Raw genomic sequence first — 27,257 nt, 5'->3', positions numbered from 1 at the left:
AATCAAGCTCATGATACTAAATTTTAATTTGAAAATATTCTTCATGATCTATGTAGGCATATTCAAATCAGATGTATGAATAACTTTACTATTGCAATGAAAGTAGCATGGCTCATAAGAAAATCCTAGTGGAAACAACTGATTTAAAATTTAGCTTGAACCTCTAGATGATTTGGAACACAAAGAGACATTGTGGTTCATCATGCAATCTTAGGTCAGAACTTCCAGAATTAAAGTGAATCTTCCAAACCAAAATTTAACTTGGATCTTATGTGGAATCATTATTTCACCCGAGGCAAAAATGGGGGCCAAGATGAGAGTATGGTAATAGAGAGAACAATCTGAACATAGATGTAGTCACACTAGAAGATGAGGTGATCCAACCTTTGGATCCAACCTCTAAGAACTTGGGGGGAAGGCAGGTCTAGAAGTGAAGGACAGGACCCTAGGGGTAATAACTGTCACAGTGAAATAGAGCAGAAGAAAAACTTGAGATGAAGCATAGGGATAATGGCTATTGAAGGAAAAAAACACCTTTCCACCTTTGAGTCAGTATCCCAGATCAAAGTCCTCTTTGCCCTTCATTAATTTATGTTTGGTCTTATATTTAATTTAACTCAATCAACAAACTTTTATTTAGTACCTGTTGTGTTACCATGTCTTTTTTGCAATTCAGCTAGTTTTTCCTTTGTGAAAGGGCAAAGTTATCTTGGCTGAGATACTGGAGTAGTTTGCCATTTCCTTCTCCAGCTCATTTTACAGATGAAAAACTAAGGTAAATTGGGTTAAATGACTTGCCTAGGGTCACATAGCTAGTAAATGTCTGAAGCTGGATTTGAACTCCTGATTCCTGATTCCAAACCCAGTGCTTTAATCCACTGCACCACCTAGCTGACTTGTTTACTTTGCCCTATATCAGTTTAGTACATAGAAGTCATCTCAAGTTTCTCTGAATTCTTTGCACTCATCATTTCCACAGCCCAATAATATTTAATTATATTTATATGCAACAATTTGTTCAGTCATCTGTTTTTTATGGATATGTACTTTTGAGTTCTTTGCTACTATGAAAAGTTCTGCTATGGATATTTTTGTATACGTCAAGATTTTCCCTCTGATTTTGACATCCTTGGGGTGTATGAGTGTTGGATCAAAGAGTACATCTTTTAGTGATTTTTTAAGTACAATTATAGATTGTTTCACATAAGAGTGGGACCAATTTACAACTCTACCAGTAGTACATTAGTATTCCTAGCCTCTGACAGTTTGTAAAGATGATGAGATAATTCCCCAACACTTAATGTTCATTAAAATTACTTGAAATTTTTTGTATAAATGTTGCAGAATAACCTTAATATAAATAAATTCATTCAATTTTTACTTTGCAGTGTTCTCTCACTTTTAATTAACATAGAAGAGTACAAACCAGCTTTGAGATGAAGAGATAAGGAAATCCAGTCTTTAAAAAAATAGATTTAATGGCACTTTGAAAAAAATGAAATGCGAAGATAAAAATTGAAATATAAAAAAAAATACAAAGATAAAAAGTGTAAAATACAAAAAATAAAAGAAAGATAAAGTGATACTAATTAAGAATGGAATTTGGCTCCTGGTCATTGTTTTCAGTATTCGTAAAAGATAATGACATTGGAGATGGTTTTGATAAGTGTAGTTCATTTCCTTCTACAGTATTTTTACCATGGTCTCTCGATTTTTATCCCTACCCCATCTTTTCTTTCTTTTTTTTTTTCATTTTCTTTTTGTAGAGCCTCTTCCTGTCACCAGCGTTTCTATTTATGATTATAAGCCTTCTCCTGAAACAGGAGTCCTATTTGAAATTCATTATCCAGAAAAGTACAATGTTTTTACAAGAGTAAACATAAGTTATTGGGAAGGCAAAGACTTCCGGACAATGTTATACAAAGGTAAGAAGAAAAATGCAGGTTGAAAGTAGCATGATTTGGTATTAATTTCATCATAATTACATCATTAATGTAATGAGAATTCTATAGTGCAGGGTTACTTAGGCTTGACTAAAAAATATAAAAAAGATATGTTTTTTGCCTCAGATTTTCAAATGCTATTAGAATACTATTTCATAAGTAGGGAGTTGTAGTTAGGAAAAAAAACAATTAAAAGATGTTCTAAACATAGTACGACAATGAAATAATCAGAGTGAAGTTTCCTGTGGGAGTTATGCAGTCTATCTAATATCTGAATGTACATGTCACATATACAATAGATGAAATGTCCAAGTTATTGCTATCATGAAGAAATACTGTTTTTTTCTTAGTGGAGGAGTTTAGCGTACATAAAAACCTTTTCTAAGTAGATCGACTAAACCTCAATATAATCGATGTCAGAAAAGATAGCTTCTAATTGCTTCCTTTCAATATTTTGCTCAGATACTAAGAAATAAAATTTATATAACTGAATTTCAGCATTATCTTTTAAATGCCTAAGACCACAGTATTCTATTCACATATGTGTCTCTGTATGTGAAACAATTCAATTTGAGTCTTCTTTGACTAGACTTTTCTGATCTGACTTTGAGTTGTTTGGTCAAGATGTTCAAAAAAGTCAAATGACTTAACTGTGTCAAGAGATTGTATGTGTGTGTGTGCCTCTGTGTGTGTGTGTGTGTGTGTGTGTGTGTATAAGTGTGTATATAAGTGCCACCAGGAAAGAAGTCACAGAATAATGCTCACAAGAAGAAAAGACCAGAGAATATCAGGTTGGTATTTTCCTGATGAGGGATAGAGATAGCCATTTGTCAATCTCATGTGGACTAGAGGGGTCTTTTGTCTTCCCTGGGGCATAAAGGAGAACTTCCTAAAACTTCTTAAATCTAATAGACCCCTACTCACCTTTGGTGATTCATTTGGGGACAAAAGGCACCCCCTTCAAAGAACCTAAAGAGTGTTCCTAGGGATTCTGAATGCCTGGGCAGGGAGTAAGGCTCTAGGGGGAAATAAATTAATTTCTTATCATTAGAGACTGCCAATTCAAAGAACAGATTGAAGAAGTGAATAGAAAATAAAAGTTGAGGATTATTTAGGCTAAGAACAGGTTGTCTTATAATGGGATTTGGATTTCTTAACCATGGTTTAAAATTTGATCATGAGAGCTTTAAATTGAAGATAGATGGGGAAGGAGAAAAATGCTAATTAGATAACCCTGAAAATGGTAGATACAGCCTAAAAAGTATGTCAGTAGAGAGGAGCAGTAATTCACAGAAGACAATCTCCTAGAAGAAAAATGGCCTCAGATATTTATCTACAAAGTCATAATACATAGGTGATAGACAAAGTCAATGGGAGATCTTAATGCAAAGAAATAAATTTGAACTTATAGATATCACTGAGGTTTGGTAGGTTAGTATTCTTGACTGGAGAATGTATTTGAAATGGTATTATGGTTTATTCAAAAGCAACAGAGTAGATAATGAGAATGATAGGAAAGTCTTGTACATTAAAAGGATATACCGATAATGAAATCCACAATTTATCTATCCAGTTCCTTTGAACAAAGTAGAATTCAAGTCAAACCAATAAGCATTTATTAAGCACCTACTGTATGCCAGACATTGTACTAAATGCTGAGAATATACCCTTTCATATCCGTATTCTAGTCACTTGAAATGGATTTTATAGTAATTGTTCATATTGGCGCAATAACAATGATAATAAATAATAGATTAGTTTTAAAAATTCAGAATCTATTTTCCTCCTTTTCTTGGGTAAACTGCCTGCCATCAGGCTAATTTTAAAACATGGGCTTGGATATGTGTAACTCCTACATAATTGCTAGTCACTAAGATATGAAGTAATTAAAAAAAAAAACCCAAAACCTTGAGTTCTTAACCTGAAGGAAATTTGTATAGCTGCTTTATTTAGTTCATCCTGCTAATTAATTGTTCATTCAGATTTTTGTAGTCTAAAGATTTATGTTTCTTTTTTTCCTGCCTTTATAGGAATTTCAGGTGGGGAGTTTTGAGTGAGATTTGAAATACCCTATCGTCCCTACACACCCTTCTGGCCATCTGTTTCTGGGCCTACTCCTTTGCTAAATAACCCCCTTACACGTGCCTTCCTGAATGGTATTCACTTATGCTGAAATTTAGAAAGTATGCTTTGAGTGCCAAATTTAGAAATTGATGTATTTTTGTCTCTACAGATTTTTTTAAAGGTAAAACAGTTTTTAATCATTGGCTACCTGGGATATGTTATAGTAATATTACCTTTCAGCTAGTATCTGAGGCGACATTCAACAAAAGCACCCTGGTGGAATACAGTGGTATAAGTCACGAACCCAAACAGCACAGAACAGGTGAGTTTTCTAAAAAACAAAATTATGTGAGCAAAATGATTAAATTATAAAGAATTCACAATGTGACATTTTCTTCACAGTGTTTCTTCTTCTGTTTTATATAAATTCTGTCCCAATACCAGGTGAACTATTGTGCTAATATTTCTATAATAATCTAATAAATATTTTCTATTAATATAAAGAAATGTAGTATATTCCAAGTAAATTTTAAACAAGGACAAGCTAACATATGACAATTATGAGGCTTTAAATGACCATATGTCCACTATACTAGTATCTAAGGATAAAGAACACAATGGAATAGACGATAAGACGTTATCAGGAAATTTAAAAATAAATAAATTCTGTGAAACAGAATAACTAGTATCTACTTCTTTTCTTTTAGAAGTGGCATAAAAACAAGCTATTCATTACACTGTTTTGCAAAAAAATCCTCCTAGCATTTATTTAGTACAGGTCTTTTTCAAGATAGAAAATTGGGCTTTGAATAAAAGTACGATTAAAGCATTAACATAATTTAGTACTAATTATACTTCATAAATGCAGCTATGTATGTATATATGTAATGAGTAAACGGACAAAGTCACAAATTTGTGTATTAGCTCACTATTGTGTACATCAGCCTTTTCCCTTCTCAATTATAGACTAGATAGACAATACAAAGTAATTTCAACTAAGTAATTAACTCACGGTTTGCATCAAAAAGGGAAGCAGTCTGATGTAGGAGGATAAACACTGGACTAGGAGAAACAGGTTCACAAAATCAAAGAATTTCCAAGTTGGGAGGGACCTCACTGTCCCTTTATTCCAATCTGTACCTGACAAGGAATCCTCTCTATCTCATGCCTAACAAGTGGTTATTCCATTTTTGCATAAAGTCCTCCAAGGAGAACCCACTATTTTCCAAGGTGCTCTTTTGGATAGCTCTAATTGTTAGCACATTTTCCCTAATATAGCAATTAAATTACCTCCTTGCAATTCCCCCTCCCCCCTTTACTTCTGATCTTTCCACTCTTGCCAAGCAGAAAAAAACTTCAAAGTGATAGGCTTTCAAATACTGTAAGACAGCTTTCATAGGTGCGCTATGCCCTTCCCACCCCAGCCTTCTCTTCTCCAAGTTAAACATTACTAGTTTTTTCAACTGATCCTTATACAGTATAAGCATGAGGTCCTTCACCATCCTGGTTTTCCTTCTCTTTTTTTCTCTCCAACTTATCAAAGTCATTCCTAATAGGTGGATTCAGAACTAAACCCAATGTTCTAGGTGTGGTATAACCAAGTCAAAGTACAACAAGGCTAACATTCCCCTATTTCTGGATCATATCTTCCATGATGTAATCAAAGATAGCTATTTTCTTGACTGCCAAATAAAGCTATTGACTCACATTGAGCTTGCAATCCACAAAAAAATTCACATTTTCAGAAAAACTGCTCTCTAGCTATGCCCAGCCCCCATTGCATACTTACGAAGCTGATTTTTTGGAACTTAAATATAAGAGATTTCATATTTATTCTTATTAAATTTAATTATCTCAGATTTGGCCCAATGTTCTATATGTTGAGATATGTTTGATCCTTGACTGGCATTCATATGTTATGTATCCTTTTTCTGACATTTGCAAATTTGATGAGCACTCCATCCTTTATCCAAAGTCATTCCTAAAAGTTTTAAATAGCACGAGGCTAAGGAGAGATGCTGGGAGAAACTATTGGAGATGTCTTTCCAAAATGACTACATTTTGAGTCCAGCCATTAACCTAGTTTGAAATCTACCTGTGTCTAGCTGACATCCCTCCAACTTTTCCATAAAATACCATGAATGACTATCAAATGCTTTGTTAAAATATAGGTAATCTCTCCTTATAGTATTCCCCTGATGTACCATCCTGTTTAAAAAAAAAAAAGGAAATAGGATTAGTCTGACTTTGTGATCACTGCTTTGTTTTCTAGATGTGTCTTGACCAATATTTTAATGATACATTCAGCAATTTTCCAGGATTCTCAGTCATATTCACTCTCATGTAGTTTTTAGACTCTTCCCATTTTACAAAAAAAAAAATGCCAATTTACCAGCCTGAAACATCTCTCTTGTTCTCCTGGATCTTTCAAGTCCGTGACCATCAGTAACATCTGCTGCTTCTTTCCCTACCTGAAGATGTAGTTCATCTGGGCCAAGTAATTTGAACTTGTCACAGACAGCAAGATGTTCTCTTTTTATCTATCTTCTTGTTTGTCTTAGTGACCAACTGCCCATGTACCATCTTTCTATCTTTTACAATACAAATAGCATTCTGATTGGGGGAAAAAGCAGAAGCAAAATTAGAACAGTTTAGCTTTACTTTGTTCACTATCATTGGCTCAGCTAACTAACTCATGACCCACACTCATCTTTTTTGCAACGTAGCTTTTAAAAAATCATTTTGTTGTCCATAGATTTTTTCCCACTAGCCTCAGCTCCTTCTGAGTTTTAACAATCTTTCTATACTTGTCCTGTTTTATGTGCTCTTGCTTCAACCTGAAATAAGAATATTTTTAAAAATCTAAGTCAATTAGTGAGTTTCCTGTGTATCCATATCAGTATCTGTAGGCAACTCTCCCTTTTCTTCCTCATCAGAATTGTCGTTTTTCTGTTTTCAAAATTTCATTCTTGATACTTTCCCATCCCTTCTGGCTTTCCCTGTAAAATTTTAGTCCAGGGGACATCTCTATGAGCCCTTTGAAATCTGCATTCCCCCAAATCTAAGGTGTTTGCAAGACTATTACCTTCTTTTCTCTACTTTTCAATCACAAATTCTGGGATGAAGTAATAACTCCTCCTATCCCATGGTTTCCTAAGAATCTGGCTTCTTCTTGCTGGTGACAATCCAGGCCAGAATAGAGTTTCTTTCCTTTTAGGTTTTTCTATTTTTTGAAGAAATAAAATGATCACAGTCATGGGTCTCATGGGTCTCCTCGTATATCTGTTATACCTGTGAAATGAAATTTACCTCCTTGTACTAGAATCTCCAGTTCATCTAATGAGGAGGCCTGGCTTATAGTCCTGGCTCTTTGACTAGCTAATTGCATGACTTTAGACTAGGAAATTCACCTCTCTGGGCTATCGTTTCAAGAGTTGGATTAGGTGGTTTCTAAGATCCCTTGCAAACCTTTCATCCTATGCTTCTATAATGATCTGCATTTTTGCTTGTATTTCCTTATGCAGTATGCCTCCAGAAAAGTATGCTTTTCTCATAATTTCTAAGTCAGTTTTGTATTAAACCAAGTTGCAAAATCTTTTGAAATCCATTTTAAGTAGGTGTATAGCACCAAGTCAAATATCTACCAATAGTTGTTGTCACAAAACTGGGAAAAGGCATTTGTCCACACTATAGCAAATTAGAAATTTAATCTCTGTCCCTGTGTTACTAGTCCACCCGAACTTTTGAATCTAAACATGGTATTTGATTTATTACCATGACCTATAGAAAACAATTATCTGGCATTAAGAAGTATGCATTTATAACAAGTAATATTTAAAGGTCCCTCCTTGAACACTCATGGTGCTACACTCTAGGCATCTACCTACTTTTTTATCTTTATTTTAACTCTGTTCTGCAGTTTGTTGCCCAAAAAAAGTACTTAGTGTAAACTTTCTCTAAGAAAGGCATGGAGCTAGGAAATTAATCTATATTAAAACTAAGATCATGGCAAGTTCCTTTTAACCTGTCCATTTTAACATTACTTTGGTAAGAAAAAGGTCAAATTACCACTTGAACAAAAGTATTATCACAAATTAATGTCCTGAAAAGGAATGAGTATGATGATATGTTAATAGATTGCAGTTATTGTGGTTACCAGATTATAAATTTCAGGATCTTTAAAAACATTAAAGTTCAAATATGCCCAAAACCAACTGGACTTTATAATAGATCTACCTGTGTATTAAGATACCACTCCGTGTTGTATTTATCTCAAATTCTTGTGCATTTAATTCATTAATTGATTGGAATTTCTTTCACTGAAATAAGAGACAAGATATACTAAGTGAAATTTCTGTCTTTCCAGCTCCTTTCCCACCTCAAAACATCTCAGTCCGAATTGTAAACCTGAACAAGAATAATTGGGAAGAAGAGAGTGGAAGTTTCCCAGAGGAATCGTTCCTGAAGCCACAAGATGTCATTGAGAAAGAGAAACTGCTTCATTTTACAGATGATCCTCCTGAAATTTCCTCAGCCAATACTTCTTCTGGGTGGCCAGATTTTAATAGCAGTGATGAGGAAACAACACTCCAGCCATATTGGTGGGATAGTGAAACTGTAACGCCAGAAAGTGAAGATGAATTTGTCAGTGTACTTCCCAGGGAAGATAAAAATAATAATACAGTTAGTCTGATTGAGAAATCAACATCAGCACCTTTATCTTTTTTCCCTGTGCAAATGATATTGAACTGGTTGCCCCCAAAACCACCTACTGCCTTTGATGGGTTCCATATTCGCATAGAGAGAGAAGGTAAAGTAATAATCCCTTGTTACTCTTCAGAGATATTTCAGAAGGAAATAAGTTAGGGAGGGGAGAATTAAGTTCAGGAAATCAGTGCAGATGAGAAGGAACATAGGCTAAGAAGAAAAATTGTAAAGGTTTGGATTACTGCACTCAGGTCCTACTCTGACTCCTCACTGGAGCATGGAGGTAACCAAGGAATTTCAAAGGCTTTGCCAGCAGAATGCAAACTTATGGTCTTATCAACCTGAAAAAGAATACAAATATGACCTTGGTGGTATAAAAGCAAGACAATAACATACTTATATATTTTGGCACAGCTAGCCTGTGATTTCATTGATATAAGGAATTTTCCAATGAGGAAACTCTTCCCACCAACACAGATCAGCAAGTCTTACTGGGTTAAATGAGAGATTAAGTGACTTGTCCAGAGTCACACACACTCAGTGAACATGTCAGAGGTAGAATCTGAACCCAGGTTGTCTCAACTTGGAGACCAGCTCTCTGTCTATTTGCCTAATAATAATAACAACAGCAGCAACAACGATGATGATAATGGTACAATTTTTACATGGCTATTTAAAGTCAGTTCTGCAGCCTGGGTCTTCTCACTCCAAGTCAGTTATTGTTTCCACTGGATCATGCTGGCATAAATAGTGGAAACTGCACATATGCTTCACTTCTCAACAATTCTACCCCATCAGACAACTGAGGAAGACCTGGGCTTAAAGGCCTGACCTTTATCATTTAAAGAAAGGGGCAGAAGGGCCTTGACAGAAGATCTATTTTCTTGCACCCAGATTTAAGGTTCCTATTATGTCCTTTCTCAGCACCCGATCCCTTTGCAAGATGGCTAGCTTCATGATAATTACCAGTTCTGTGCCATGTCTTCAGTATACACAGCTCCTTACCCTTTTCTTTCTGAAGTGTGTTACCCTCCTTGCCACCCATTGTTGGCACTTTTCCACCGAGCAGCTGTGAAGTAAAGCAGGAAAGACACAGCAGATGGTACTTTCACTGTAGCTACTAAAATTCTATCTTGTGTCCATTCCCCCAGCATCTGGTACCTAGTTTTTCCATTTTAGCCCACTTATTTATTACAACAATGCTGTTACATTTAAGTAATTTAAGGAATGAATTGCATACTTTTTTTAACATCTTGCTTATTGATACTATCATTTGTTCTTAGAAGTTTTCTTGGAATTGTTAATACATATAGCTACTTGTCATATATTGAGAATGAATGACACCTTTGTCATCAGAGCAGTTCCTTAGAGTAAGGTAGCCAAAAATGCAAGGAATAACGAAGAGGCAGTGTGACTGAATCATAGAGGATTTGACCCTGTTTTATTTAATAAAAGAATACGCAATTGACCCTATTTTGTTTAATAAAAGAATAAGCAATTAGCCCAGTTTTGTTTATTAAAGGAAAAAAAAACCCAACTTTTGTGGATTTTCCTGTTCCAGATAATCAACAATGCCCAAATATTATGTAAGGTATCTATATGGTTGCTGTCTAAATATATAAAGACAGCTTGGCTCACATGTGACTTGGATAGATATCTGATCTGGGATTTGGCTGACCCCTCTCCAAGAGAGTACTCAATTTCTGCTTTGCAAGGACTGGGAGGAGAGCCATGGTTGGGTGCTTGCTTCTTCTCATACCTATCTCCAAGAGGAATATGGGGCCTGAATTAAATCCATCCACTGCTCTTCAAATATTGGTAGTCTAGAGGCACAGTTTTTTGGTGCCTAGTGCGAATGCCATTTTCTAGATCACATCAAGACTTAGCTTACTCTCACCAGCTTAGCTTTCCCCAAATCCCAAACACTGGTTACACAAAAGACACTACAAATACCTAGTGTACCTCTTTATCAAAGTAAACAGTAAGAAGAAATTGAGGGAGTTATATAAATGAGAATAGAACAAAGGTTACACAAGAGTAAAAGGGCTTTTCAGTTGAGCGAGGTAAGTTGTCAGCTCAAACTTATTTAAGAGAAGTCCGTGCTAAGTTCATCTCTAGGATTACAAGCACAGAAAGTCAAGGAAAGTAGTGGAGGCCAGTTCTCCACATGCCTGCAGCCTCAAGGCCTCCCAATTCAAAAGCTTGCCTCTCATGATCACCTGTTTCAAGGTCCTCTAACCATCTAATAAAATCCCTGCTGCATTCATACAGGTTCTTGGTGCCTTGGTTTAGCATTGTCTCAGTCAATCAGGAGTTACATTTCCTTCTTGTCTACACAGCTTGTAGCCTGTCCCTCAGAAAAATGATCCAACACCTATGGGCCGAAGTGTCACATTCACATGAGGCTAGCAAAAAATGTATATGTCTCTTCGTTTTCTGTTATTGGATATTTTTGACTGAAAATAAGTTCTTTGGAGCTCAGAAATATCTCTTCTTGTCTGTCCCTTGAAGATTGGATTCTTTTAACTTATTGTATTAGTCTAGTCACTTAATTTCTCAGTGCCTCAAACAACTTCTAAGGCTGCCAAGTGCAGATCACATGCTGACCTACATTGATTGAGGGAATTTCCTTCCTGATGATTCCCTATACCAATGAAATGACAGAGCCAGTCCAAAAATGACAACAGAAAATTGTATTTTTTTAAGGCAAATTATAGACTCTGGGTAAGGGCATCTCATGGGAACCAGGCAGCTTAGTATAATGGAATCTATAATGACTTGGAGTCAGAAGACTGGGGTTTAAGCCTGGTCCTATTACTAGTCATGTGACTGTGGAGAAGTCTATTAATTTCTCTGTACCTCAATTCCCTCTTCTGTAAAATGAAAATGTTAGTACCACCTATCTTACAGACTTGTGAAAAAAAAATGCTGTTCAGCATTATATAAATGAGAACTATTATTATGAACCTGGCATTCAACGTTTCCTTCAAAATACTCAACCTACTTTTCCAGCCTATTATTCCCTTCCACATAAGGTCCAGTTCAGCCAAACTGGCCTACTCTGCATTTTTCTGTCCCTAAGTCTTTATTCCTGCTCTTCCTTGCACCCCTTCCTTCTAGCTCTGTCTGTTTAATTCAACTCATCCTTTGAAGATTTCAGATGGAAGGAAGCAAGAAAAGAAGCATTTATTAAGCACCTACTGTGTGCCAAGCACTGTGCTAAGTACTTTGCAAATATTATCTCATTTGATCCTCACAAAAACCCTTGAAGGGAGATGCTATTATTTCCTTCATTTTGTAGTTGAAGAAACTGAGGCAGCTATCAGATTAAGTGACTTACCTAGGGTCACACAGGTTGTAGGTATCTGGGGATGAATTTGAACTCAGGTCCTCCTGACTCCAAGCCTAGTTCTCTATCTGCTACATCACTTTGTTGCCTCATGAGGCTACTCAAGTAATCTCTTATGATTTGGCTGTACTTGTATATATATTTTTCTACATATTATCTTCTGTGCCAAAGCTTGAAGTTATTTGAAGTCAGAGAGCATGTCTTATCATGGGCATCTAGGTGGTGCAGTAGATAGAGTGCTGGGCCTGAAATAAGGAAGACTCATCTTCCTGAGTTCAAATCTCAAACACTTACTAGCTATGTGACTCTGGGCAAGTCACTTAACCCTGTTTGCCTCAATTCCTCACCTGTAAAATGAGCTAGAGAAGGAAATGGCAAACCACTCCAGTATCTTTGCCAAGAAAACCCCAAATAGAGTCATGAGAGTCAGACATGATTGAAAAAAAAACAGCACATCATAACAATCTTTTAAATTCCCACAGTGCTATTTATATAGGAGATGCTCAATAGATATAAACTTTAGTGCATGGATTTTGATGATTATTTTGGCTATTTAGAGACTGGTTTTTTGGGAGGGTGCCACTTCTAAGCTCTTGCTTGAGCTTTTTTTAGGTGAGGTTGGCTGGCAACTGAATTCCAAAAAATTAAGATACTGTTATACATCTAACATAGTTCAATAAATAGTAGACATTTTGGATAGGTAAACTTCTTAATTTAATTTTACTGCCTCTGTAATTTTATATGATGCCCGTGTCACTGCTTTTCTTTTGTTCTTGTCAAGTGGTCTTAAGACTTTTTTTTATCAGATGTTTTATTAATGTCTGACTCTTTGTGACCCCATTTAGGGTTTTCTTGGCAAAGACACTAGAGTGGTTTGCCATTTCCTTCTCCAGCTCCTTTTACAGATGAGGAAAGCAAACAAGGTGAAGTGACTTATCCAGGGTCACATAGCTAGTAAGTGTATAAGGCCATATCTAAACTCAGGAAGCTGAGTCTTCCTGACTTCAGGCCCAATACTCTATCCACTGTACCACTTAGCTGCCCTTGTTCTTAAGACTAGATGTCCACTTTCTGGTGTGTCAAGCTTTGTCTTCATCTCCTGAATATTCCACCCATTCTGGCTTTTAAGCCATCCCTCCCTAGACTCATGGTACAGTAGAAAGAATACTGTATTTAGAGTTGGAGAATATAGATTTGAATCTTCGTTCTGCCATTTACTACCTGTGTGATCTTGGCAAGTCTCTTAACCTCTCTGGACCTCAGTTTACTCATCTATAAAATGAGGGAGTTGTACTAGATGACCCACAGATCCTTCCCAGCCCTATGATTCTATGAACTACAGTCACCACCTTTGAGATAGAGTAGAGAGAATGAGGTGGTGTGGTAGATAAAGTGCCTGGCCTAAAGCCAGGAAGACCTGAGTTCAGATCCATCCTCAGATGCTAGCTATGTGACACTGTACAAGTCACTTAACCTCTGTCTGCCTCAGTTTCCTTGTCTGCAAAACGTGAATAATAATAGCACCTACATCACAGGGGTTATTGTGAGGATCAAATGAGACAATTGTAAAGTGTCTGGTGTCCTGTGAAGTCCAGGTACAGTGCCTGGCACATAGTAAATGCTATGTAAATGTTAACTACTATTATTATAATGGAAGAAGCACTGGACTTGTGTTAGAACACATGCTTTTGAATCCTGTATCCACCTCTTCTTAACTTTGTGACCTTGGATTAACTTCTTTGGGCCTCAGTTTCTTCATCTATAAAATGGGGAAAATATTACTTGCACTTCTACCTACCTCATAAAATTGTTTTAAATAACAAAGGAGAGAATGCATTTGAAAATGATTGGTATCAGTAAAGTTCTATATAAACTGGTTATTATCAGTTTTATTTGTCAAATTAAAAGAACAGAGGTTCACTCCTAAATGAAAACATTTTGCCAGTTATCACTGATACAAGATTTTCTCTCATTTCTCTTCTGTTTTTTTTTCTGCTATTGGCTACATTTGCCTGAAAATAAGATCTTTGTAGAAAGCTCAGAATTTTCTTTCTTGCTGCCTATTCCCTTGAAGACTCAATCAGCCTTTTATCTTATTGCTATGTGGTTTTTTGAAGGCTAGCTGTGACATGAACTTCAGATCATGACTTCAAATAAGAAAGTAAGCAGCTGGAGATGAACTTTGATGTAATAGAGACTCAGTTTTACTGCTGACGTCCTTGTCACAAATGACAGAAAATATTTTATTTCTAACCTGAAATGTCTAAAGAAATTCTCAGAGACATTCCAGGATATTTAATGAATCTTAAAGAAGCAATAAGATCTTCTGTTTTGGATAATTTTCATTTGTTACTCATTGAAGATTATGTGGATGACCTTCCTTAACATTCACCTCCTTCCATTTGGAACAAGTTTTCCATAAAGATAAAAGGAGTATATGCAATCTCAGTTTCTAGATTAACAGGTTCAAAAACCCCATATTATTTGTCTAAGTATATCGTAAAAATGAAATTTGAATTCTATGCTTCATTATTCCTTCATGTCAGCCTTTGCTTAGAATCAAGTCAACAAGTATTTATTAGTCATAGGCACTGTGCTGAATTCTGGGAATGCAAAACAAACAAACAAAAAAACAACCCAAAAATAATCTGTGCTCTCAAGGAGCTCACAGTTTAATAGGGGAACAACATGAAAACAACTAAGTACAAATAAGATATATACAGGGGTTCATTAACAGATGGAAGTCACTAGCTTTAAGGAGATGGTGTGTTTTTGCAAGGAACTGTGGGAGGCCAGTGTCACTGAATCATAGAGTATTTGGAAGGGAGAAAAGTATAAGACTGGAAAGGTAGGAAAAGATCTGGTTGTGAAAGTCTTTAAAAGCCACGTTGAGGATTTTAATTTGTCATAGAAGGAATAGGGAGCCTGTTGGGTTTTCTTAATAAGGGGGAGGAGTAATAACAAGGTCAGAACTGTGCTTTAGGACGATCAATTTGGTAGCTAAGTACAGAAGATGGATAAAGCTAATATTTTGACCAGATAAACTTAATTAGCAGCCCCACAGTTCCTGTACCTTCTGATGCTTATCCTTTGTCCAGTTAATTTGTCCATATTAATCTCAAATTCCAATAAGTCTGTATTTTCCTTTTTTATGATTTAGAAAACTCTACTGAATTTTTGACAGTGGATGAGGAAGCGCATGAATTTGTCACTGAACTGAATGAGCCTGGCAAATATAAATTATCTGTGACAACTTTCAGTTCCTCTGGATCTTGTGAAACGCGGGGAAGTCAATCAGCCAAATCAATTAGTTTTTACATCAGTAAGTACCAATGAAAGACAACGATAATATTGCAAGTGAAAAGATTGATAATACTTCAGATTATTTATTGAGCTTAGGGGACCCTGTGAAGTCTGCAAGGTCAGGAGGTGCTGGATCCCATCACTTGTTCAACAGGTAAGAACCTATCTAGTAGAGGAAGCTGGGTGATGTAGTGAATATGGCACTGGCATTGGAGTCAGGAAAAATTGAGTTCAAATCCTGCCTCAAACAATTACTAGCTGTATGGCCCTGGGCACATCTCTATCAGCCTTCGGTTCTTCATCCATTAAATGATAGTAATAGCACCGACCTCATGAGGTTGTAGGGAAGGGGAAAGGAGGATAAGCATTAATATAGCACCTACAAAAGGCCAAGCATTATGCTAAGTGGTTTTTACAAATATGATCTCATTTGATCCTCACAACAACTTTTTTGAGGTAGGGGCCATTATTATCCTCAATTTACTGTTGAGGAAACTGAGGTTAAGTGAGTTGCCCAGGGTCACACAGCTAGTATGTGTCTGAGGCTAGATTTGAACCCAGGTCTTCCTGACTCCAGGTCCAGGCTCTATTTACAGCACCACATAGTTGCCTGTAATGAGGATCAAATGAGATAACATATATAGAGTGCTTTGCAAACCTTAAAGCACTCTATACATGCTAGCATTTATTACTGAGAGGCAGCTTGGTTCAGTAGATAGAGAGCTGGCCTCACAGCAAGAATGACCCAGATTCAACCACCTTTAACAGAGTGACCCTGGGTAAGTCAATTGACTTTTCAGTGCTCTAGGCCAGAGGTGCCAAACACTGAGCCTCAACATTCCCAAGCACATCTGGAACTAAATTAAAACATAATTGGGAAATACTTAACAAAATAAAAATACAATAAAACATAGATAACATTACTGAGACTAAATCAATATGCAGCCTGTAGGGATCCTTATTCATTCATTTATGTATGGGAGGCAATCAGGGTTAAGTGACTTGCCCAGGTTCACAGCTAGTTAAGTGTCAAGTGTCTGAGGTCAAATTTGAACTCAGGTCCTCCTGATTCCAAGGCAGATGCTCTATCCACTGTGTCACCTAGCTATCCCAAGGGATCCTTATGTATCCGTTATTGGCACCCTCCCCAAAACCCACATTCTATTTGATTTTGACATTACTATCCTAGGCAGCTCATAAGGACTACAAATTGCTGACCTTCATTGGGAGAGCAAATTTTCTTATCTGGGAGTTTTCAGGACCCGTGAAATCACTGGCCCAGTCTCCATCCCTATTGTCTTGTTTGTTAAACTGACTCTTCACTATGGACTCCCTTGAATTTATGCAAAACTTTTATAACAACAACCAGCGCTTATCAAGTGCTTATTATGTTCAAGACACTAGGATAAACACTGGGGATACAAGCAAAAATCCCTGCATTAAAGGAATTTGCCTTCTAATGAGGGAAACAACATACAAGATAACTACAGAGAAATTGGAAGATACCTTTAAACAGGATTTACAATGAGTTTCTGATGTAAGAGAAAATATGCTTAGAGCACCTTTGCGCTCGGGGTCTCCTGCAGATAGAAATCTGATTGACTTGAGATATATTCCAATTAGCTTCCATCTCAGAAGTACAAGAGAAGTGAGGAATTTGGGGATAAATAAGGCAAACTGTGAATCTGTTTGATTTGAGGTGACCCAAAGGGCGACAGTGGGGACAATCCCTACAATGGGAACTGCCTGAATGGTGTGTGGTCATTTAAAGGGAACTGGAATTTCCCACTAACCCCAAACAAAAATGTTCATCCAATCTACTTATCAGTCCAAGGAAGGTTTATTTTCCAAAGGAGATTCAAAGAGAGTAAAGTGATCCCTCTAGATTACCATAAAACGCTGTATTTAAAAACAACATTTTAGCCAAACCTGCAGGATGTTTAGAAGTTCAAGGTCATTTACTTTGCTTGTTTAGAAAGCCATTCATGGAGTGGTTTTTTTTTTTAAGGCAATTGGGGTTAAATGACTTGCCCAGGGTCACACAGTTAGTAAGTATCAAGTGGATTTGAACTCAGGTCCTCCTGACTTCAGGACTGGTGCTCTACCCACTGCACCACCTAGCTGCCCCCATGGAGTTTTGATCTATATAGAGAAAGTCAAAGGAGATGAAGAACAATTCAGTCACTTTCTAGATGTGTAAATATCACTCAAATATCTGCTGAAAGAAATTTATAGATTTTTTTTATTTTGCAAAAAAAAAAACCCAAACAAATAATGAATGATTCTCTAGGTTTCTTGGAGGCCTAAGTCTTCCAAGTCTTCATTGTCAGACTTGATAAAATTGCTATTTATGTGTGTATGTAATAAACATTTCTGCACAGTTTTCTAAGGTTTGTTTTAAGTGAAGACATTTAGGATGGTTTGCATCCCTTTCCAAGCACAGTAATGTCATCCCCTTGCAGCTGAGGATTGTAGTGTGACCAGACACTCAGCTCAAGTGGCATCTCCTCTTTGAGCTCTTCTCTGACTTCTCCAGTCAAATTAATGTTCTCCTTCTCTGAATTCTTATTGCACCTTGCACATTGCATGCAATGTGTCACTGACTTCTATTTTTCTCTAATTATTTTATGTATCTAAGTCTTGCCTCTTCAACCAAATTGTGAACCCATTAAAGGCAAGTGCCATATAGCCTACTTTTCTTATCTGTCCCACAGATGTTAGTACAGAGTGGTTACATGCTTAGGAATTGTAAAAAACAAAAACAAGAACAAAACACAGCTCTATTTTATCAGTGGATTTCTCAAAACAATGTCTAATCCAAGAGAATGATGCTAATGGTGAAATCCCAGGCTCAGGGGCAATTTAAATAAAGTCAACAAGCATTTATTAAGCATTTACTATGTGCCAAGCACTGTGTTGGGGTCCAAAGAAAGGCAAAAAAACCCAAAACAAACAAAAAAACAGAACCTGCTCTCAAGGAGCACAGTCCAATAGGAGAGACAAGCAGACTGCTATGAACAAATAAGTGACACACAGGGCAAATTAGAGATAATCTCAGAGAGAAGGAACTAAGAATTAGGAACAGGAAAAGCTTCTTGTGGAGCAGAAGTTGAGATTTAAACTGAGTCTTAAAATCAGGGAAGCCAGAAGGCACAGAGGAAGAAAGAGTTTGGGGGTAGTGAGAAATTCCAGACCACATGCCATTCAGGCAGTTCCCATTGTAGGGGCTGTCCCCGCTGTCGCCCTTTGGGTCACCTCAAATCAAACAGATTCACAGTTTGCCTTATTTATCCCCAAATTCCTCACTTCTCTTGTACTTCTGAGATGGAAGCTAATTGGAATATATCTCAAGTTAATCAGATTTCTATCTGCAGGAGACCCTGAGGGCAAAGGTGCTCTAAGCATTGATGAAATTACTTAAGTGCCTGCTATCTGGTTAACAGAGAAATTAATACAGATGCAAATAATCATCATCTTTTTAGTTAGAGAAAAAGTTCAAGGACCCAATAAAACAGTGGAAATGAAGCTCACATTTTCCATTGAAGAAAAAATTGCCGGAGGTCAGGTGTTGAAGGTATAATGTTGAGTAGTATGGATAATGTCAGTCCAAAGGACTCTCCCTCTAGTTCATTTCACCTCTCTGAAATAACCTTTGAAAGGAAGAAAGAAAATAAGATAGAAAAAAAAAACCTCATTAATGTGCTTTCATCTCTCCTGATGTGAACCACTCAGCATGCTTCCTCCTCCCATTTGTATTTGCAGGTCCTATGGGAGAATGGATTGAAGAATTAACAGAGAAGCCTCAGCATGTCCGCGTGAATGTTTTAAGCTCAACCACTGCCTTATTGTCTTGGACATCTTCTCAAGAGAGTGACAGCAATAACACGATTGTGTCTGTTGTATCTCTAACCTGCCAGAAACAAAAGGAAAGTCAAAGACTTGAAAAACATTATTGTACTCAGGTAAAAGAAAAAAAGAATTCTAATATGTAAACCCACCTGGCTATAACCCCAGGAAGCAAGGACTAAAACAAATTTCAAAAATCTAAGGTGATAGAGTAACTCTCTGAGTCTGCCTCATGAATTCCTCATGGGTTCAGAATAGTGTTACAAGAATCTAGAAGTCGTTTTGGCTGGCACTATTGTAGTTTTTAAATTTTTGTTTACATGTTTAAAAATTGTTCTTTCCACTGAGGAGACTTGTTTTGTATGTCAATTCAATTCAATTCAAGGACTGCTCTTATTAAGGGTACTCTGTGAAAGGTAGGGGGCTAGATGCTGGGGGAATGCAAGGACAAATATAACACAGAATCTGCCATCTCATGCTAGACTTTGAGTCAGGAAGACCCGAGATCAAATCTTGCCTCAGACACATACTAACTGCTTTTCTTTTAACCTCTTCTGCCTTCAGTTTCCTCAGTGGTAAATGGGGGGTAAAAATCTACTTAGGGTTCTTGTGGGGACAAAAACGAGAGAATATTTGCAAAGTGCTTTACAAACTTAAAGCGCTATAAATGTTAGATATTATTATTGTTGTTGTTACTGTTAAAGAATCTAATGCCAGGATTCCTCGGTGGAGTTAGAAGGAGTGCCTCATAGACCCAACCAAGAGAATAGGGTGTTATCAAGAATATAATTGTTGCTGACCCTGAGATATAGAGCCATCTTTGCTCAAGACCTTCCTTTGCTATATTCTTTTGCCTTAAGAGTCCCAGCAGAGTGAGTTAAGGGGCCTGAAGTCAGGAAGACTTATCTTCTGGAGTTCGAATTTGGCCTTAGACACTTATTAGCTGTGTGACCCTGGGCAAGTCACTTAATCCTGTTTGCCTCAATTCCATCTGTAAAATGAAATGGAAAAGGAAATGGCAAACCACTCCAGTATCTTTGCCAAGAAAACTCCAAAAGGGGTCATGAAGAGTCAGGCAAAACTGAAAAACACCTAAACAACAATAACATCACAAGATGAATCCATTGAGTTACAAAACACAGTGGGGCCTTAGGGGCAAGGAAAGATCCTCGTAGAGGACAATGGGAACAAGGAAGATATTATGGTGTTCTGGGGCAAAGCTCTTCAGAAAGAATAAAGTTAGAGCCTAAAAATTGCTTGTTGAATTAATTAATCAGCCGATGGAACAAATATGCCTTTTCCATTTTCTCCATGGAATCATCAATGAGAGATGAGGAAACTAAAGCCCAAATAAGCAAAGGCCTAATAATGAGAAAGGTTCAACTGATTGACTCTTTTTTGGTTTGATGAAAGCTTCCAACAGAACCAGAATCACAGTCGTTGACATTTGCAACCATGGAGGCATCCTCAGCTCCTCATTCTCACTCACCCTGCATTTCTAATAATGGAATCATAGCTCCAGATCTGGAAGGGTTATCAGAGGGCCCCTAAGTCCAATTCCTAAATGATTTGTCCCCGGTCACGCGGATCCTCATCAGAGCTGGGATTTGAACCAAGTCGTCTGACGCCGGATCCAGTGCTGTTTCCACAATACCATGTCAATCGGTTGTCAACACTTGTTGATTCTGTCTCTACAACATGCACCTCTTTCTCTCTGTTGCCACGGCCACCCTGTTGGTGTAGGCCTTCAGCACTGCTCTGGACAACTGCAATAACCTCCTAATAGGTATCCCTTCTTCAAGCGCCTCCCCTCCCTAGTCCTCTAGCACATTGCCGCTGGGTGATTTTCCTCATGCAGAGATCTGATCATGTCACTCTCCTTGCTTAGTAAGTTACGGTAGCTCCCTATTATCTTTCAGATCAAATACAAACTACTCTATTTGCAACTTAAAGACCTTTACAGCACAACTCATTTTTCCAGCCTTTCTACATCATTCCCTTTCCTGTACTCTATGATCCAACCCACCTGGGCTGCTAGATGTTATTGACATACAATAGTCCAGCTCTCACTTCTGTGCCTTTGCAGCAATTCTCCCTCATGCCTGAAACACATACTCTGCCTCTTGGAATCCCTAGTTTCCTTCAAAGCCCAGTTCAATGACCAACTTCTACATGAGGTCTTCGCTGATCCCCACCCTCACCTGTTTGTACCAGCCAGTGTATATTTTTTCTATACTTAAATATTTATCTCACCTGATAGAACATAAGTCCCTTGAGAGTTGAGACCTTTTACTTTTTCCCTTCGCATTCCTGCTACCTATACATATATGTAGTAAGCATCTAATAAGTGACTGCTGATTTCTTCATTGATAGCATACATTGATATGAGAGAAGCATGTAGGAACATGAGGATCCCTGCAAAAGGCTGCACCAGAGCAGGCAGATGGGAAGGATATGTCGACTCAGTGGGTCGACTTCCCTTACATACAGGGTTTGCCTCACTGAATCAAATGATAGAATCTCCAGACAAATCATATTAATCTTTAGAGTTAAATGGAAGGAGTTATGTGATCAAATTACCAGTGTTAGAGTGGGTAGGATTTTAAGGGGGAGAAAAGAAAGCATCAGCAACATGACAAATAAAGCATGAAGAGGGAAAAAGTAATAGGGCATGTCACCAAAGTAGTAAGCTAGGTGGTGCAGTGGATGGAGTGCTGGGCCTGCAGTCAGGAAAACCTAAGTTTAAATCTAGCCTCAGATATTTCCTAGCTGTGTGACTCTGGGCAAATCATTTGAACTGTGTTTACCTCAGTTTCCTCATCTATAAAGTAAGGATAATAGTAGCACTTGCTTCTCTAGGTTGTTGTGAGGATCAAATAAGATAATATTTGCAAAGTATCTAAAAAGTACGTAGCACATAAAAATCGCTATGTAAATGTTAACTATTAATATGATTGGTGTACAAAGCAGAGGGTAGGAATATGAGATAAAGCTAGAAATGTAAGATAGTACCATATTGAGGAAGGCTTTGAATGCCAGAAGATGAAATCTAAATTTTATTTGGAAAGAAATAGAGAGCCACTAAAGACTTTTGAGCAGATTTGGTTGTAATACAACCAAATCTATGCATAGAATGATTATTCTGTTACTGTACTATTCTGTATGAAGAACAGATTGGAAAGGGAAGAAGATGGAGGGAGGAAGATATGGTAGAAAGTTATTATAGTTATTCATATGTTCATATGATTTGTAATGAAAGTTTGTACAATACCTCAAATTATCAAGCCTTAAATATTAGTTTACATGGCATATCTCCTGTCAATAAAATATAAATTCCTTGACAACAGGTACTATTTTTTGTTTAGTCTAATTCCTTGTATATAGTGAACAGTTAATAAATACTTGTTGGATTGATTGAACTGGCTTAAATTGGTAGTGGTAGTAGGATTAGACAGGACGGGAGAGCTGAGGAGAAGCAAGAGTCAAAAATAATCAGCTCTCAGTACAAATTTGCTCTTCTAAATAACCCTCAGAACTTTTAGCTTCAGACCATTTATTATCATTTTAAAATTTATTTATTTTATTTGTTTATTTTTAATTTATATTTTATATATTTATATTTATTTAATTAATTTAGTTAGTTTATTTATCATTTTAAAATTTATTTTTAAAAGAACATTAAAGATAAGGGCCAGAGGAAAGATGATCTTCTGAACACGAGATTGCTATATATAGATATTGAATTTTTTTTTTAAAGAGGCAACATGTTATATTGAAAAGTTGACTAGACTAGGAGTCAAGAGGTCTGTGTTCTAGTCCTAGATCTGCTATTAATTAATTGTGACTTTAGGCAAATCATTTTGCCCTATGGGTCTCTTTTCTCAACTACAAAATGAGTAGGTTAGACTAAACTCCAAGGTCCCTTACAGTTCTATAATTCCATGCCTCTAAAGGAAGAGAAGCTATAGTAATCCAGACACTGATCTTTAGGTTGCCATAGTGATCTCCTTATGACGCTTCAATTTAAGATGTTTGATTATCCTTATGGTCTTAACAGATTTGATTATTGTTACAGTTGATGTGTCTCTAGCATACAGCTGTGGTTGACATTAGAAGTTTTAACAGCAACACAAGTGTTTATATGCTGTCCCATAATTTAAATGCTGCTACTTTCCTGCAGATTACTCTTATGGACTATGAATCATTTCATTTCTGAAAACTCGGCTACAGGGCACTGAATTCTATAGGTATCAGTAATTCATCATAGACTTTCTGGATACTGTAGATACTTCTATTTCATATATGGTGTGACTAGTTTAAAATTCTTCTGAATGGATTTTTTTTTTAGGTTAACTCAAGCAAAAGCATCATTGAAAATCTGGTTCCCGGTGCCCAGTACCAGGTTGTGATTTACCTAAGAAAAGGCCCTTTGATTGGACCACCTTCGGATCCTGTTACATTTGCTATTGGTAATGTTTAGGGTGCACCTTTAAAATCCCTACTGATTTTTCTCTGTTAGATCAAAATTCTAGTTGGAGGTGCTCTGATTTACACAAATATAACATTACCATGGAAGAGGCATGCTAGTTCACTGAAGTTTGCATATATATAGATCACATTATTCACATTAAGTTAAGCTCAGTTATGACTCTAAGGAAAGAAGTTAAAATATATAACTGTTTTTGGAAAATATCAGTTATCAAGTACATAGGACTTTGAAGCAAAATTCTGAGGATATTAATACACTTGGGGTTTTGTCTTTTCCTTTCCCCGCCCCCTCTCTCTTTTGACCCTTAGTTCCCACTGGAATCAAGGATTTAATGCTCTACCCTCTGGGTCCGACTGCTGTTGTTCTGAGCTGGACCAGGCCTTACTTAGGGGCGTTCAGGAAGTATGTGGTAGAAATGTTTTATTTCAATCCTGCAACAATGATATCAGAGTGGACAACCTACTATGAAATAGCCGCAACTGTCTCCTTAACTGCTTCTGTGGTAATAGCCCCTTTACAAACTATCACTGTGTCTCATATTTTGATTCTTTGATGTATTCATTTATCTAACAAACACTTAGTGCACATCTACCCTGCCATGTACTTCGCTTGCATGTACATGTGTATATATGTGTGTGTCCACGTATACATAATAATAAGGCTTTTAATTGATCCAGTGCATAGAATACTGGACTTGAAGTCAGCAAAACCAAAGTTTAAATCCAGCCTCAGACACCTATTAGCTCTATGATGTTGGGTAAATCACTTAACCTCTATCTGCCTCAGTTTCCTCATCAGTAAAATGGGGATAATGATAGCACCTACCTCCCAGAGTTGTCATGAGAATCAAATAAGATAATATCATAAAGGGCTTTGCACATCTTACAGTGCTATATAAATAAATTCTAGCTATTATATATGTGTGCATGTCTGAGGCTTATATATGTCTGTATAGAGATATATTTACATATATATGTGTATATATATGTGTGTGTGTGTATGTATGGGTCTCATTTTACACAGTTAATGTGTTCTTTAAAAATCTGTAAATTAAATTATAAGTTCACTGAAGTAGTTTGTTATTGTGATTTTTTTTTACTAATCAAAGTTCTGTTTTTTGTAAGGCTAACATGCACCCCTAAATTATCTTAAGTATCAACACACATTTTCATATATTGGGCTGTTTAAAGTAAGGTAAAACTGTACAGTACTTACTATTCTCTTTTGGAGGAAGACATAAGAGATTTATTTGAGTCATTCAGGGAATAGTCAACATTCTTTATCACTATTGTCTGCTAGAATTGGACTCTAAAAAGGGGGGCTGGACAAAGTCTCAAGGCACGAGGTCTGGGATCGCATACCACTATCATTTCTTCCCTGGTATCGGAAAAGATGAAAAAATTCAGGTTGCCTTCCAAGTTATTAGTAAAATGTATGATTGCAGGATGTTTATGCTTTTCTTCTGGGTTTCTGTCTTCAGTTCAGCAATGTAACCGTGACATTGTCTAGGTGGTCTAAGTGCCTGGCACTTAAACATAACCTGAGTGAGAAACTGATGGTTAAAGTGGTACTCAGAATTTGTGAACAAAACAGTAATACCGTTTGACTTGAAAATTGTCTGAAAGCAATTAAAGGACCAGAGTGGAAAGTCCTATGCAAAACTTCAATGAGTATATAATGTGAATTGTTACCATCATTGTCACAGAACCAATTCTTGTGCTACTGACTCTTTCACAAACATATAAGTTTTCCTTGGGAAAGGCTCTATGGAAATCATTGGTCTTAGAAAGAATGTGGCAGAGAAGACTTTGGAATATTTCTTCTGCTAAACACAGACTTGCATAAGTTTTTCTCTGCTGCCTCATCCTGGTATGAAGATGACCCTTAAATCCCAAAGGCTATGTCAATGAAGTCTAAGCTCTGGCAGCCCTACTGAATTTTATTTGGTCTCAAGGACTAACCTAGCTACTTCTTATGGAAAGGTTCATTAGCAGTAGATTGACCAGGCATAGATCAATAATTCTCTTGGTCAGGGTGACATTTAAAGCAGATTAGTATAGACTCAACTAGGAAACTGAACCCAGGACTTCTACAGGAAGTAACTAGGTGGCTTAATGGATAGAGTGCTGGGCCTGGAGTCAGGAAGACGTAAGTTAAAATCCAGCCTCAGACACTTACTAGCTGTGTGATCCAGGGCAAGATGTTTATCCCTGTTCTCCTCAGTTTTCTCATCTGTAAAATGAGCTGGAAAAGGAAACAACAAACCATTCCAGTGTCTTTGCCAAGAAAACCCACGAACATTATTCGCGTGCTATGATCAAGGGGATTTCTAAGAGTTGGAAATGACTAAACAACAACAAGAACAAAACCAAAGAAAAATAACAGGAAAAGTATAGTATAAATAAATAATATGATGAACCAATAGTAGAAGATAGCTAATGAACTAGAGGGAGGCAAAAAAGAAAGGTTAACATGTAAAAAAATACAAATGAAAGTCCAGAGAGCTAAGAAGGATGAATGAGAGTAGAAAACAGTCTTAAGAAAAAAAAAAGAAAGAGAGCAAGCAAAGGAAATAAAGAAGAAACTTGAAATAGGGACAGCCGGAAATTTGGGAGTAGCAAATAGGATAGATAAGTAGCAAGGTGGAGGAATAAGGAAATGAAATGAAAGTAAAGAAACATTTTTTTCAGACAATGTTCAATAGGCATGGGACATGAGTGTATTGTAACTCTTTCCTTATTTATACTATTAACTATTCTATTTGTTCTCTTCATGGCATTTCTTATTATGAAGTTAAATAGGTGAATCCTGAAGGCAAAATTAATCTCTAAACAGTTTGATTATTTTTAATCATAAAAAACCCTCCAAAAGCCCCTGAATTCTCAAAGTATTCATCATTTTCCCCCCCTCTCTCAATAGTTTCTTGTCTTTGTCTCCTGTTTCAGAGAATAGCCAATCTATTACCAGCATGGTACTACAACTTTCGAGTTACCATGGTGACATGGGGAGAGCCAGAATTGAGCTGTTGTGACAGTTCTACTATAAGCTTCATAACAGGTGCGTTTTGTGTGGGAAGTGGTTATACAAGCATTAATTTGAAATGCTTGGCAAAACCTTTCCCTCAAGTCTCAGTGGCAGCGCATTATTTCCTGATTGTTCATTATTTAGATGGTTGTCTTTAAAAATCAAAATGGAGATGTCTTTTTGATTCACTGCATTTGGCTCTTTCTCCCAATGTTAAGGATTGATTCCTTGAAAAAGGGCAATGTAATGGATTTTTTTAAAATGGGATCTACCATTTTAGTTTATATTTCATGTCCAATTGGCTTTACTTATTTGATGAGTGAATTTTTCATATTGTATATACTTATAAACAATTTAAAGGTCATGATCTAGCTAGTGATGACAAATCCATTAGACTTAATTATGTTAAAATTCTCAGTCCTAGTACACTGGACAGGACTTTATGTTGTATAGTTATGGTAACTGTAGTGGTAAGTGTGCTTTTTGATAGATAGATAGATAGATAGATAGATAGATAGATAGATAGATAGAT

At 36.8% G+C, this 27,257-nt stretch overlaps 1 protein-coding gene across 1 annotated transcript in view; it reads left to right on the top strand.

Annotated features, from left to right (window-relative positions):
• PTPRO (protein tyrosine phosphatase, receptor type O) overlaps window positions 1–27,257 on the top strand; it is a 200,363-nt gene that overhangs the window by 92,928 nt on the left and 80,178 nt on the right. The window contains exons 3-10 of the mRNA XM_027838702.1: window positions 1,767–1,925; window positions 4,177–4,329; window positions 8,374–8,817; window positions 15,224–15,385; window positions 19,129–19,328; window positions 23,561–23,681; window positions 24,010–24,203; window positions 26,647–26,758. Of these exons, the coding sequence (XP_027694503.1) occupies window positions 1,767–1,925; window positions 4,177–4,329; window positions 8,374–8,817; window positions 15,224–15,385; window positions 19,129–19,328; window positions 23,561–23,681; window positions 24,010–24,203; window positions 26,647–26,758 (1,545 nt within the window). The remainder of the gene's footprint in view (window positions 1–1,766; window positions 1,926–4,176; window positions 4,330–8,373; window positions 8,818–15,223; window positions 15,386–19,128; window positions 19,329–23,560; window positions 23,682–24,009; window positions 24,204–26,646; window positions 26,759–27,257) is intronic.

Source organism: Vombatus ursinus, unplaced genomic scaffold, assembly GCF_900497805.2.
Source record: "Vombatus ursinus unplaced genomic scaffold, bare-nosed wombat genome assembly UNPS02014830.1, whole genome shotgun sequence".
NCBI lineage: Eukaryota > Metazoa > Chordata > Mammalia > Diprotodontia > Vombatidae > Vombatus > Vombatus ursinus.
The sequence above is the reverse complement of the archived record's forward strand: the minus strand, read 5'-3'. Positions and strand labels throughout refer to the sequence as shown.